We start from the raw sequence: 15000 nt of genomic DNA, 5'->3' as shown, positions 1-15000 counted from the left end.
TGTTTGATGTACTAACCACACATGCATGCACACATGCACGCGCAGATACACACGCACGGTCGTGCGCGCTCACGCATGCGTGTACGAACGCACACGCACATGCAAACACACACACACACACACACACACACACACACACACACACACACACACACACACACACACACACACACACACACACACACACACACACACACACACACACACACAGAGTCAGTGGAGCATGCAGTAATCAGTAAACTCCTGCTTACTGCTCCTCTACCCAAGGGACCAGCATGGCTACCAGCCCCCCAGCACCTCTCCTCACGTCCCCTCCTCTTCTCTATCATCTCCATCACATCTATCACACTGCAAAGCACATAACCATACACCCCACGCATGCACGTGCGTGCGTGCGTGCGTGCGTGCGTGCGTGCGTGCGTGCGTGCGTGCGTGCGTGCGTGCGTGCGTGCGTGCGTGCGTGCGTGCGTGCGTGTGTGAACCATGCATGCGTGAACCATGCGTGGGGTGTATGGTTATGTGCTTTGCAGTGTGATCGATGTGATGGAGATGATAGAGAAGAGGAGGGGACACAAACACAAACACACACACTCATCCCTTCCCAGATACCTCATAAGAGTCCAGACAGACTTATGTAATCACTTTCACAATTTTTCAAAAATAGAGGAAACAGGAGATCCACAAGCTGAAAATGTGTCGCAATGTGAAAACGTATACATCAGCTATTGTTGCTACTTTTGTACAACACTGTTGTACAACGAAGAAGGCCTTCATTTACGGAAAAACATGAAATATGGAGATATGAGGTTTCTGCCCGACCGCAACAATATGTGCCTGCTCTTTGAGCTGTGCCAGGGAGGCAGAGAGGGCACTGCACGCCAACTGGACACGCATGTACTGTACTGTACCAAACTCTACTGCCCTTCCCCCCATGGTTGTTCCCCCTGAACCCCATATGGGCCTCCTGCCAGCTTGTGCACATTGACCCCCCCCATCCCTCTACCACTGCACTCGCCCTCTCTACTACACATTTGAATCCAGAGTGTCAATTTAACTGTGAATGTGTACAAATGGACCCATTAGGACCAACCTGGACCTTGCCATGCTCCAGACTCCAAACCGACTGTTACGTTCTGGCCAACTAACAAACAGCAGAGCTCATCAAAAAAAATTGTTTATGAAGCTAAAACAGACCTTCAGCTTAACCTTCACTTCACTGCTTACCCTGCCCTAACCTTAACCAGAGTGAAAACACACCATCCATTTCTCATCTGACATTTACATAGAGGCACTTTTGGACTTGGTCGCTTGACCAGTAAGTGGAAACCAGATGCAGAAGGCTGGTTCTCTGGGCACAGCAGCCTGGTGTGGTGCAGGGAACTGCCCAAGTGGTGGCACTGGTACTGGGGGCTGGGTAGTAACGGGGGGGAGACCAGCTGCCCGGGGAACGCCCATTACGAGATGGAGCCAGAGATAAGTGCTCTCCCAGGCCCCCTTTCACAGACGTAATTAGCACACTTCTTATCTGCTGCTCAATTCACATTCACACCCGCCCGCCATGAATGGAATGAGAGAGAGACAGAGAGCAAGAGAGAGAGCGAGAGAGACAGAGACAGAGAGGCAAGGGAACGAATAAGACGAGGCGCAGTGGAAACCTGTTCTCAGACAAAATGATCATTTGAGAAGAGAGGCATTTGCGAGTTAATACCATGGTTGCTTCGCTCTTCCTTGCTCTCTCTCTCTCTCTCTCTCTCTCTCTCTCTCTCTCACTTTCTCTCTCTGTCTCCATCTCTCTGCCCCCCCCCTCTCTCTCTCCTTCTCCATCTTTTCAAGGAGTCTTTGAACTCCTGAACAAAAACAGTGGTTTGTGCATCAAACTGCAATTTGGTAAAACAAAACTATCTGAGGCTATAATCATCCTAATCAGCAAGAAAAAATAAAGCCTGCGCAGATATTTCATGATAATTCTGCCCTTGGTGATCTATCCCCCCTGCATTTTCTCCATCAAGCGCAATTGTGAAAATCTTCCCAACTGTGCTTCTGACAGACACGTTGAAAACCTTTAATAATAACGCCTTGCTCCGCATTTTCTTTAATTACATTTAATAAAGAGTTAAACTATGTGACAGTGTTTTTTTTTTTTTTGCTCGATGCGCACACAAGCTGGCATTGTGTGAGTGGGCTGTTGCACTCTGGGAGAAGATAACAGAGGCCCCCTTCGTCTAACTAGGGGAGCCATTCAGGGGATGGTTAATATAAACAGGTTTGTTTTGTGTTGAAACACTGTCGGCTGCCTGACTCTGAACCCACAATAAAGGAGACATATGTCATTATGCCCATAAATCACCACCATGGGTTTTGTAACGGACAGTTACAGGTTGTTTTCTATCTCTCTCTCCTTAGATGTTTTCCATTCATAGTAGGTGGTGTGTTACGTGTGCATCTAGTTTTGGTTGTGTTCTGGTGGGGTTTTTTAGGGATGTTTTGTCAACCTCACTTGGAACTGGAACTACAAGTTCCAGAGGTGAATTCAGATGTGATGTGACACTCAACTCAATCAAAATAAATATTATCAAGGCTAAATACTGATGGGTGTGTGTAAAACTTGTCAAGCTTTTTAAATATGAATATGATTTTATTTAGAGATGACACATCTGTGTGTGTGTGTGTGTGTGTGTGTGTGTGTGTGTGTGTGTGTGTGTGTGTGTGTGTGTGTGTGTGTGTGTGCCCATGCGCACATGTGTGCTTGCGTGTGTATGTACCAAATCTCTCTCGTAGTACCACTGCCCTGAACATGTAGTGTTGTTGTTGTTGTTAGTAGGAATAAACACAGAGGCACCCGAGAGGATGTGGACTAAGACAGGGGAGGAGCCAAACAGAGTTCCTGTTTCTACACAAAAAGCAGATGGTGCCCCCAGTGGGAATGGGTTCCCAGATTGATATGTACCTGGCTTTTGGAGGCCGCCACCTTGGCGAACAGAGCCTGGGACACCTTGGCTCTCTTCATCTCCTGCTGGATCTCATCATAGATGGTGGAGTTGATGTTGAGGATGCAGCTCTCTGTCTTGCCGTTCCACTCACTGGGCAGAGGGGACGGCTTCACCTGGTGCAGAGCAAGGAAATCGTTGCACTGCACAAAGTCAAATGCAGTGTTAATAGAAATAGAAAAAAGAACATTACCATTATGTTCTATGAGCACATTCTCTGAGTTAAAAATGGAGGATTTTACAGTCTATGACATTACTTTGATTGATTGATTGATTGATTGATTGATTGATTGATTGATTGGTTGGTTGAATACTTTATTCACAGTTTGCAAAACGTACAATGGTACATTGTACAATGATGCTAAAAGGATAACAAGCCCTGAGGGCTTGTTTCCATTGTTTCCACTTCAAAAGCTCTTTCTACCCCGCGCCTCATTCTATTGACTAGATATGATGATTGTATTGCAGTTTAACCAAATATATACAGACAGTTGCTTGGTTACATGACAGTCAACCAGAGCACGATGGTTGTTGTCTAAAGATTGTTCATCACAAGTATATCGCATACAGTATGTAACAACAGTCAATTGACACTAAATATATACTTATGTGCCAGAACAACATACTGTATTTTTTTTGTTACTGTTCTGATAACTAGCCTTCCTAAGTCCACTGTATCTTTGTATTTGTGTGTTATGTACAAATTTATTGTCATCTTATTACATTTTGTCTAAAGCCCAAACCACACCAAAGGGTCGGGTCGGGACGAGACAGGTTTTAAGGTAAACCACAACAATGCAACGCATTGAGTTGCAATGAGTTGCATTGGTGTGGTCTACCTTAAATACTGTCTTGTCCCGACCCGATCCTTGGTGTGGTTTGGGGTTTAGATTTATCCACATATTGACTGAAAATGAGAAAGCTTTGTGTTTGAAATAATAACATTTGTATTTGAAATATAATAACTTCATAAGTTGTACGTCTTATTCATGTGAGATTCATGTGAGATTCTATGAGGACCACTGTACCATTTTAATATAATAATGAATGGCATGATGGGAAACGATAATCTAGTATGAGTCATTTCTGCTGTAAGAATGCTTGCTTGTGTGTGTGTGTGTGTGTGTGTGTGTGTGTGTGTGTGTGTGTGTGTGTGTGTGTGTGTGTGTGTGTGTGTGTGTGCGTGCGTGCGTGCGTGCGTGCGTGCGTGCGTGCGTGCGTGCGTGCGTGCGTGCGTGCGTGCGTGCGTGCGTGTGTGTGTGTGTGTGTGTGTGTGCGTGCGTGTGTTGTTTGCTTACAGGGGAGATGCCCACAGGGATTCGGGGGTTCCAGTCTTCAGGTCTGACGGTGTTACAGTCTTCTCTCCTGGGCTGTAAGGGGTCAAAAACAGAACATGTTCATGTTTGTTCAGGCTCACAAGAGGGAATTGGACAAAACAAGAGCACGTGCAACCACGCACACACTTGTAGGCCGTCACATGTGCATACATGAGCACATGAACAAGCATTCACTTGCACTCTACACATACATGCATGCTGATGTACCCGCATGCTCACATACACAAAGAAGTATTCTTCTCTGTAAGCACTGAGTGAAAAGATATTCTTACGTCAGTGTCATTGTTTGCTGATTAGAAATTAAAATGCTAAAGCAAAATATCAAATCATGTTTCATTCAAGGGCTTGTCGTGTCTTGAGGAAACCTTTTCAGAGGGTAACAAATATCCAAATAAAAACATTACCCAAGAGCCATTAGCATACAAATCATTCGATATGAAAAAAAGAAAAAAAGAGAAAGAAATCCATGGGTATGAGAACATGTTATTCAAATCAACCACTAATAACCCACACAGCTACATACTCGCAAAACAATGTGTGCTTGAAGAAACATATATTCAAACATTAGTCTAGACACCTAACATGAGCCCCTTTTGGGGCTTTATAAAAACAACAACCCCAAAAAAGGAAGAAAAAAAAATACCACATACAGTAATCCTAAAATGTTGTGGTGAAACTGGAATGTTGAAGCATTCCTGGATATGTAGGGCCATTTTACGATGGCTTCAATGCAAACTTGTCAGTCTGAGAGGTAGGTTACCGTGTCAAGTTAATTGCTAAGGCCGGGACATGCGCTAACTGGCTCGGTTAGTTGAGCCACCCATCGGTACACGTGACACAAGACGTATGCCTGCATCTGTTTTTATGAGGCCTATAAAAATCCTCCTCTGTCTCTGACTCAATTGCCACCCTCACTGATTTATGTGGCTAAATTCACACCACATTGCTCCATAGGAGAGGCTGGCATATGGCCAGGTATAGGTGTGTGTGACTGTGTGTGTGTGTGTGTGTGTGTGTGTGTGTGTGTGTGTGTGTGTGTGTGTGTGTGTGTGTGTGTGTGTGTGTGTGTGTGTGTGTGTGTGTGTGTGTGTGTGTGTTTGTGTGCTGCGCACCATTAGTATGTGTGCTTGTCAACTGCCTTGTGTAGTGGCACACTGATTTACAATCATGATATATATCTATGTGTGCAAGTCATTCAAGTGGGAATGTGTAGACAACTACAGTTATATTGACAGCGTGTCAACAGAATTGTAAAGTCAAAGATAACATAAAGGGTAAAACCGCAGGCTTTTTCTTGTCTGTATTTGGCATTTTGACAATTAAATGTTCTTCTCGTTGGCCAGCATGTGCACCAGTAAAGCCCTTACCTATCAATTCTATTACTGTTATGTGATGGCCTCTGATGACCCTGCAGGCAAACCTTTGTGGTTTGTGTTCAGAAATACTAAAGGTTCTCTGTAGATACTCAGATTGATGTAAACAGGACACAAGCGCACTTCTGATACTAATGTCTTGTAATTCGTGTAATGAAATGATTGAATCCTGAAAAGGTGGAGACACCTCCTGATCCTAGGCATTTTGGAAAGAGGACTGATGCAAACAGAATTAAGGCCATCAACAGAGGTATGTCTGATAGCTCAGACCCTGCTTTTTAACTTCAATGCATCATCATACAAAGGTCCACTCTCCCACTATGAAGCGTTGTCCTGAGCTGACACAGTCTTTCCATTGTAAGGACAGGCAGTGAACTGTAACGTGTCAAAACCACTGGTTCAGAAATGGCCTCTGTCATACTGGCTTTGTAAGGGCAGCTGCTGTGATCTCAACATGCAGTTAAAAAGGGGAGTCTCCATTTTGGACCTGGGTGGCCCTGAGCTCGAAGGAGAACCTCTTTCTCTAACTGTCTTTGCTTTTCTCCTCCATCTCTTTCAAAGCTCCATCTTCAGCAGACAGGGCAGGACAGAGGAGGCCTTTGTCAGCCCCTCTCACCTCCCAGACACACTTGACCGCACATCAAATGGGCTTAAGTGGCAAAAAGTTGCCATATACCTTTTTGAATGAGGAACTTTGATTTACCATGCGAGTAGAAAGTTGTGGCATGACAGTCAGAGAAGATAAATCAGGAACAGACTGACTGATGACAGACAGACAGAGTGTTGCTGGATCTTTCAATGATCTTGTCATCACCGTGCCAGGTTTATTTTTAGAACGGGAAGGTTACAGTTAATGGTGCATGATTGGCCATAGAAAAGGTCAAAATTAGCCCTTGTGTAGCCATCTCCTCCTGTGAGTAGAGGATGAGAAGGATGCAGGAAATATGGTTCAGAAGTAACATGCCGAATGTGATGTATGCTATGTAGCAGAGACATTCGCTGTGTCCAGACAGCTTGACGGTCTGTCATAAATGTATGTGACTCTGAGGTGTGTAACAGAATGCATAATGTGGTGGCTCCGGAATGTGTCAGTGAGTGGCATGTGTCAGTGAGTGGCATGTGTCTATGAGTGGCATGACATTTGCAGAAGTCCTCAACAATACATTATGACATCCCAGAACCGAAAATAGACGATCTACAAGCTCACAACACGTTGGCCACGACACTTTGTGAGCTTGTAGATTGGCTATTTTCAGTGCATAACAACCGCCACAAAGTATGAATCAAGCCTTACACTCCGTTGCAAGACCCTTTTGTCAATTGTCGCTCGAAGAAAACTGAATAAAAGGCAGTGTCAACACTGTTTTCAGTGGAATAATTATAGCATTTATGTCTTAACACACTCTCAACATGATCAGACCTATATTTATGTACTATACAGCTCTTGCAGTACCCTGTTGCTGGATTTATGGAGGCATCACCTTATGCCCTCACAATTTCCAACCTGGCAATCGATATATACAACAATAAATTAAGAGTCGTGATTGATGGTTGTGGTATCAAACAGCTAGCTCAGCAGTAAAGGAACCATACATTTCAGCTTATGTAATTATGTATTCATGCTCCATTTTTACATTGTGCATTACTTCCTAAACTTCCGATCTAATATGCGATCTGAAAGCCAGTTGTCTCTGTGTTTCTACCTGGACAGGCCGGATGGGTGGGGTGCTGATGAGTGGTGCGGGGCCCATGGCGGACGCTGCCGACAGGCTGCGCTCCCTCTCGTCCTGGTAGATGCGGTCTCGCTCGGCTTCGGGCAGCTGCAGGAAGTTCTGCATGGCACGAAGGTTGACCAGCAGAGACTGGGATGCTGTCTTGGGGTCCTCTTCCTTACGCAGGATCTCAGACAGCAGGCCCTGCATGGTGGCGGAGGGCAGAAGAGGAGAGAGGAGGAGGCAGAGACGACGAGGAGGTGAGGATATGAAGGGAGAGGGGGAGGGGAAGGAGGGTTGGGAGAGAAAGAGTGAGAGAGGCCCTGGCTGAGCAAGTAAAGCCTAAATTATACTTCGTTGTATGATGTTGCCACCCGAAAATAGCCACTCTACAAGCTCACAGGATGTTGAGATGTGACGCGTACCGTTGTGAGCTTGTAGATCATCAATTTCAATCGTAATATGAGCCATCAATGTGAAAGAGTCTCTGTAATGACAATGAAAATGTGAAGCTTTCATCTAACTTTAACTTGCTAGTAAGCTAACATTGCCTTAGACACCCTGTATTAAGGTTGCTCTTTCATATATAGAGCTGGATTTACAGAGAAATTTGCAGTGGGTATATTGCTCACATGTCACGTCTAATTCGTGTGTGAAATTCACAAAACAAGCGTAGGATCTTCAAAAATGGTTTGCCACAAAACTGTCTAACACTGGGCAAGGCTGTTTTAGGGCACATTGGACAAAAAAGCCTGGATATGGAATGGCAGTAAATCATGTATGCTGTTCAATATACTTTGCAATGCACATTGCATCAAGGCATGAAAATTAAGAAAGTTTGAGCACATTTACCACAAAAATACAGGTAATCGGCTTTTGCCACAAACGGTACAACCAAAAGGACTCTTAGCTTTTTCCACAGAAAAACATAAAGTGAGTGAAGGGCCAAACATTTGACTATTGGATTGAAACTTACACTACACAGTACGCTGAATTATGTTAAAACAGCACGAACAGACTACTTTACAATAGGGCCAACGATTTTTTGGTATGAGCTTTACTATATCACTCATTATCAAACATATTGCATTATATGTGTTATAAATATGGACTCAAGGCAGACTGTTTTACTGTTACATTATAAACATTTAACATTTGAGTACATACGGATTGAATATGGAATGCTTGTACTGAAATCGTAGGCTACATATTAATTACTAATAATTAAATGGAATCAAGTTAAATAAATTTCCCTCAAAACTATGAGGACAATGCTGCCTTTTAAGATGTCGATTTTTTGGGGGTAATTTAGTTAATTCAGCTTGAGATGGTCAAAGGCCCGGGTCTGGCCCTCGGTGGCTGTCTGGCTGTACTTTGGCATTCAGCGTACTGCACTTTTTCTCACCAACACACAATGCAGCCAGAGCAGATTGCGTAATTAACTGCAGCCCTTGTAAATGAGATGCTAGCTCTGCACAGTATAGCGACTGCAGCATGTTCTTTCTGACCGGCCCACCACAGTCCATGCTGCGCTTTAGATCTAAGTAAATCCAGCTCACAGTATTGTTCAAGAGACAAGAGGGGAGTCACTGGCCTGTCTTCTGCTTCTCTGTATTTTATGTTTGTTATTTGTGTGTGTCTGTGTGTAACCCATAGTGATGATTTGAATGGCTGAGGGCTTAAAACGTGAGGATAAAAAGTGAGGACAGGATGATGTATTAGAGGATAAGAGTGCTCCTCACCTCACACGAGTGTGATTTTACTTTTATTTGACCAGAAAGTCCCATTGAGATGAGAAATCTTTTTTTTTACTAGAGAGACTTGGCCAAGGTAGAAGCTGTACAATTTTACAACATATTACAATGCGATATCGATCTAGAGATTGGCATTGAGGGAAATAGGCAAAAAGACTGGACAGATAGTAGTATAGAGCCTTGGGGGACTAAATATATAGGGATTATGTGGTTAAAAAGCAACCACTTGGAGCATAGTTGGTAACTACCAAAGCTTGGACGGAGAAGAGTACAGAGGTAACCTGAAAGTTTACCCAGTATCTCTTCATAGATACAATAAATAAACCAGTGTTGTTGTCTGGAAGTGGTCAGTGATGTACGCATTCCCAGAGAATAGGTTTATTACTTGCATGCGCAGACATCCCTCTTGTACAGCAGGCAATCAGCTTATCCTCCGTTTGCTTTTCAATGGAGATGAATTCTGTCATTACAAGGCCCCATTATCAGAGACGTATGATTGGGCCTTTTCATCAGCTGTTGGTCACACACTGTGTGAACCAATGCTGTGCTTCCTCTTGCTATCAATAGGTGTGATTTTTGGCAATACGCCAGGATAATGAGATATTTGATAGCGGATGGTGATCCTCAGAAAAAGAGTGGCATCACAAATAAACCACACATCAATGTCAGTGGAAAATTCATAATGTGCACAGCATAATGTGACTCTGTGTTCAATTCAGATTTCAATGGGGAGGCCAACGGTAGCCTGGCAAGCATAAACAGATACAGACATGAAGTCATAGACGAAGATAAGCTTTCACAGAGAAAGGGAGTGCGTGCACGGATTGTATAGAAGTATTTGGGAGATGGAGATATGCGTCTGAGTGTGTGTGTGTGTGTGTGTGTGTGTGTGTGTGTGTGTGTGTGTGTGTGTGTGTGTGTGTGTGTGTGTGTGTGTGTGTGTGTGTGTGTGTGTGCGTGCGTGCGTGTGTGCACGACGTGTGTATGTGTGTTCATATGCCTGTACGTGTATGCTTCTGTCTGCCTGGCTGCCGGTGTGTCTGCGTATGCATTCTTCAGTCTGCGCATGTTTATCATTCCTCACCATCAGCCCTTTCCGTCTATCTCTCTGGTCAATCTGCACCCCACCCCCCCACCCCCCAACCAACACCCCGCCCCCTTCCCCCAAAAAAGACCAAGTACCTCCCCTGTTTCATCAGATCCACCCCCTGCATCCACACACACACAGCACCCGTCATGTCACTGCACGCCTCCCCCCTAAATCCCCCCCACCCATTGCTCTTGTCTTTTTATTAACACACACACACGCACGCACGCACGCACGCACGCACACACACACACACACACACACACACACACACACACACACACACACACACACACACACACAATAAATAATCCTCCAATGGCATTCTCTTCATATCAATTAGAGATAAGACTGTGCGTGTGTAAGTGCTTGCCAATTTGCACAAAAACACCAGTGTCTGGTTCTGCCATTATACTGTACGTGCTCACACACACGCATATGCGCACACTCACACTCACACTCACACTCACACTCACACTCACACTCACACTCACTCACACACACACACACACACACACACACACACACACACACACAGAGAGATTTGTGGAGGTAGGAGACCGAGAGAGCAGTACACACTGATTCCAGTAGATCCTTATCAGTGTATAATTTTTTTACACAGTGACTTCAAAGGGAGTAGAGGTGTAATGAGGTTTGCTGTCATCTTCATCCCCCCATCCCAAACATGCGCAACATCTAAACACCTTATCGGTGTGTGTGTGTGTGTGTGTGTGTGTGTGTGTGTGTGTGTGTGTGTGTGTGTGTGTGTGTGTGCGTGTACGACCCAACCCAAATGAAATTGTGCGAGTGTGTGTCTGTAATGTACATGTGACTGTATGTCTGTCTCTAACTCCATTCATCACCTCACCAATGTCCCATCATGGGAAGTGAGGACGCTAGCGTCGACTGTTCGCCACTTCACCTCCCAATGTATGAATGAATGAACCATTGTAAGCGCTTTGAGTAGGCGAGTATAGTGCATAGAAAATGCCATAAAAATGCAATTCATTATTATTATGTCTTCCCTCCTGTACCCTACTTTGACCTGCATTGATTGGCCCCTCACTCACCTGGGTCCTGTTGAAGGCCACACGTGCGAACACGGCCTGCGAGATGCCCGCCCGCTTCAGCTCGTCCCTCACCCACTGGTAGATGTCCATGGACACCTCGGTGTTGGAGGCCACCTGGGGCTCCAGAGGCTTGCTGAGCGAGCTGCGGTTGACCGGCGGGTGGTTGAGGTACTGCTGCGATAGCGACTGCTGCGCCAGCAGCCGGTTGACCGCGTACTGCTGGTTGAGGATCTGCGCCATCACCAGCTGCTGGTTGACCAGCTGGGGGCTGATGGGCGTCGACACCAGGCCCGGGTGGTGCAGGCCGGGCAGCTGGGGCTGTCGGCCCCCCGCCTGGCCCCCGTGCGGCGGCGGGCCGTGGGGCATCGGGACCGGCGAGGAGGGGTTCTGTTCGGCCGTGCTGCCCGGGATGGGTTGCTGCTGTTGCTGCTGTTGCTGCTGTTGCTGCTGCTGCTGCTGAGAGAAGCCCAGGTGGTTGTGGCTGTGGCTGTGGTTGTGGTTGTGGTTGTGGTTGTGGCTGTGGCTGTGGTTGGAGCCGGGCGGGGAGAGGTCAGATAAGCTGTCCATCTCTGCTGTAGGAGGAGAAGCAGGAGGAAGAGAGACCAGTCGACTATCAGTACAAATTCTGGTTTGAGTGTTTTAGCCTGAAACATGATACATAATATTTGAAATATGGCGATACGGTACAAGGTTTCTGCCCTACAGCAATGATATGCAAATACATACATGTGGTTAACTGATGCCTGCTGTGTTAGTCATGGTGTTCCCAGTCATACAGCACAGTGTACTGTACGCCTGCTTAAAGAGGGCCTCTGGATGGAAGGCATACAGTACATAAAGGAGCTTCAGTGTTTGTGACCTGGGTCTCCAAAATTAAGTTGAGGATTCTGCGGGCCCATCATGTGAGTAATATAAACAAGCTGAGAGGACCACAGGAAGACTTTTCTGCATGTGCATGTGTGTATGCATGCACATACAGTACAGCACAGTGTGGATAGGTAACGCGGTTGAACATGTGTGTATTGAATACGCGGTTGAATACGTGTGTGTGTGTGTGTGTGTGTGTGTGTGTGTGTGTGTGTGTGTGTGTGCGTGTGCGTGGCTGCATTCATGTGTGTTAATGAATAAATGCCAACTGAACCACCCATTGTTCTTAATACAACAATAGGGTGTGCAAGCTAGCCAATAAATATAGCTTTAATATAAATGCAGGGTTGGGCGAGAAGAGGCAGATAAATAAACTAATGAATAAGATGTTACCCTTGAAAAGGCCTTGCTTGCATAATATACTCTACCTGCAATCACAGGCCTGTAAGACCTGAAAATAAATGCATCACTTGACAGCAGTTGGGGGCTATCTCCTCCTCTGGGAATCTTTAAGTCCATAATAATAACTTGGGAATAATTTAAGATGGCTTTAAATGATGTGCTTAGCAGAGGAAAACAATGATTTGAGATCTAAAGGGTGAAGTGAAAGAGCCTTTTGGAGTGGCTTGAATGTGTGGAAGGGTTTTCGTCTCTCGCATACGGTATTCGTGCTCTGAGGGGGCTGCTAGGGATTCATACGGATGGCAACATTTACACCTTAAAAGTGCACAACAGCCTGCACATCCCACAAAAACGCATCGCATGGTATTTTGAAAAGCACAAATTGGTGTTAAGGCGGAGAGAGGGAGGGAGAAAGACAGAAGAAGAATCTTCAACGAGCTGAATATTTCAGCGAGGAGATAAAAGATTAAGTGCATGGATGTCTTCCAAAAATATCCACAATAATCGTGTGTTTTAGCTGCCTGTTTCTTAACTGTCAGTAAACACAAGATGCCTGGCCAAGACGGGTCTATTGACTGTTTGTTGAAAACAAATGATGAGAGGAGGAAAAAATAAATAAAAATCTTGGTAATAATCACATCTCCTCCCATAATCCCTGGCATTCCCTGGCTCTGACGGTACGGCATGCCTATTCACTCCTCTGTGTGTGTGTGTGTGTGTGTGTGTGTGTGTGTGTGTGTGTGTGTGTGTGTGTGTGTGTGTGTGTGTGTGTGTTTGTTTGTTTACAGTATGTGCGCATGTGTTATTGTTAGCATGCCCCCCAGCAGTGAGTGAACATACATGTACACACACACATACACACGGGCGTGTGCGCACACACGCACACACACACACACACACACACACACACACACACACACACACACACACACACACACACACACACACACACACACACACACACACACACACACATTTCCATGCAAATTGAAAAGAGAAGGGGTGACAGAATAGCATGGCAGGCCCTGGGAGAAAAAGCCTGCCACAGAAGCGGGAGTCCTCGTGTGGAATCCTGCCACAAAAGAGCATCGGATTAAATGCACAATGGAAATGGGATGTGGGCTGAAGATGGGAAGGAGAAAGAGAGGAAGAGAGAGATACAACCAGAACATTCTCACTTGCTCAGTAAAATCATATGTGTTAATTTTACTCTGAGAGAGTAAACATGGACCCCAAGGTCCAATTTTAAACTTTCTGAGTTAAATTAAGGATTCTTGTCCAGCACGGTAGCCTGTTTTGTCACTTCAAAGGAAGAGATGCCACTTTTGCAGGTCCCAGTAAGGTCGTACCTCAGTGTCCCGTGCTGAAAAAAGCTGATTTTGGGCATGGGACCCTGTCACATGACTAAGTATACAGGCTTCATGCTACTGTACTTCTACTGACTCCAGTCTCAAACTGTGACTGCCACATGGGTGAGGTACATGCAGATTCACATCAGGATATCACACAGAACACAAAGAAATGGTTGTGCCACTCTGCACCATCCTTGGCATTCCCCCCAAACACTTGCAGGCACACATGGTGGGCACAGCAGAATGTCGCTGCAGACGACCCATGGGTACCCGAGGGTTCTGTGCCCAAGGTTTTGTTAGCTGGGGGTTGGCTGAGATGGGCACACAGGCAATCAGAGTTCATGTAATTGTGTGAGTGTGTGTGTGTGTGTGTGTGTGTGTGTGTGTGGGGGGGGGGGGGGGGGCCTACCTAGTGCATTGGCACGTGGGCTCTCACGGAGAACGCATGTCCCCAGGTATCCTTCCAGCTGGGAGGGTTGGCGCAAGCCTGCACACGTACACACACACGCACACCAACACACACACACACACACACACACACACACACACACACACACACACACACACACACACACACACACACACACACACACACACACAGGGGTTTTGAGAAAGAGAAGGGATGGATGAAAACCAAAAAGTCACAACCCCAACAGGAAGTGGCACTTCATAAATATCACTTTAAACACTCCAGAGAATAATGGCAATAGCAGCTCCTATTGGCAACTTTAAACATATCTAATCAAAGGGCAAAGGCAGTTCCTTGTATACAGTGTGTGTGTGTGTGTGTGTGTGTGTGTGTGTGTGTGTGTGTGTGTGTGTGTGTGTGTGTGCGTGCGTGCGTGCGTGCGTGCGTGCGTGCGTGCGTGCGTGCGTGCGTGCGTGCGTGCGTGCGTGCGTAGTTATGATACGATATGAACTGGACACTGCTGCTCTAATATCTAATACTCTAATATCATATCAGCTGTCATCAAAACATTGGCTAATATGTCACTTTATTGTAACTTTATGGCAGTAAGGAAATTTACTAAATCAAAATATATAAAGATACAGTATCAG

The 15000-nt window shown here is 45.6% G+C and overlaps 1 protein-coding gene across 8 annotated transcripts in view; it reads right to left on the bottom strand.

Moving 5' to 3' along the window:
* Nucleotides 1–15000, bottom strand: part of satb1b (SATB homeobox 1b) — a 70803-nt gene that overhangs the window by 25076 nt on the left and 30727 nt on the right. For 5 of the 8 annotated variants that reach the window (XM_080768530.1, XM_080768534.1, XM_080768536.1 and 2 more), the window contains exons 7-11: nt 14351–14428; nt 11321–11892; nt 7401–7613; nt 4286–4357; nt 2948–3130 (exon numbers count right to left, since the gene is read on the bottom strand). In XM_080768530.1, coding sequence (XP_080624656.1) covers nt 2948–3130; nt 4286–4357; nt 7401–7613; nt 11321–11892; nt 14351–14428 — 1118 coding nt within the window. The remainder of the gene's footprint in view (nt 1–2947; nt 3131–4285; nt 4358–7400; nt 7614–11320; nt 11893–14350; nt 14429–15000) is intronic. The other 3 variants (XM_080768533.1, XM_080768537.1, XM_080768535.1) reach the window with 2 other exon arrangements.

This window comes from Protomyctophum bolini (assembly GCF_963924005.1).
Source record: "Protomyctophum bolini genome assembly, chromosome: 7".
Taxonomy (NCBI): Eukaryota; Metazoa; Chordata; class Actinopteri; order Myctophiformes; family Myctophidae; genus Protomyctophum; species Protomyctophum bolini.
The sequence above is the reverse complement of the archived record's forward strand: the minus strand, read 5'-3'. Positions and strand labels throughout refer to the sequence as shown.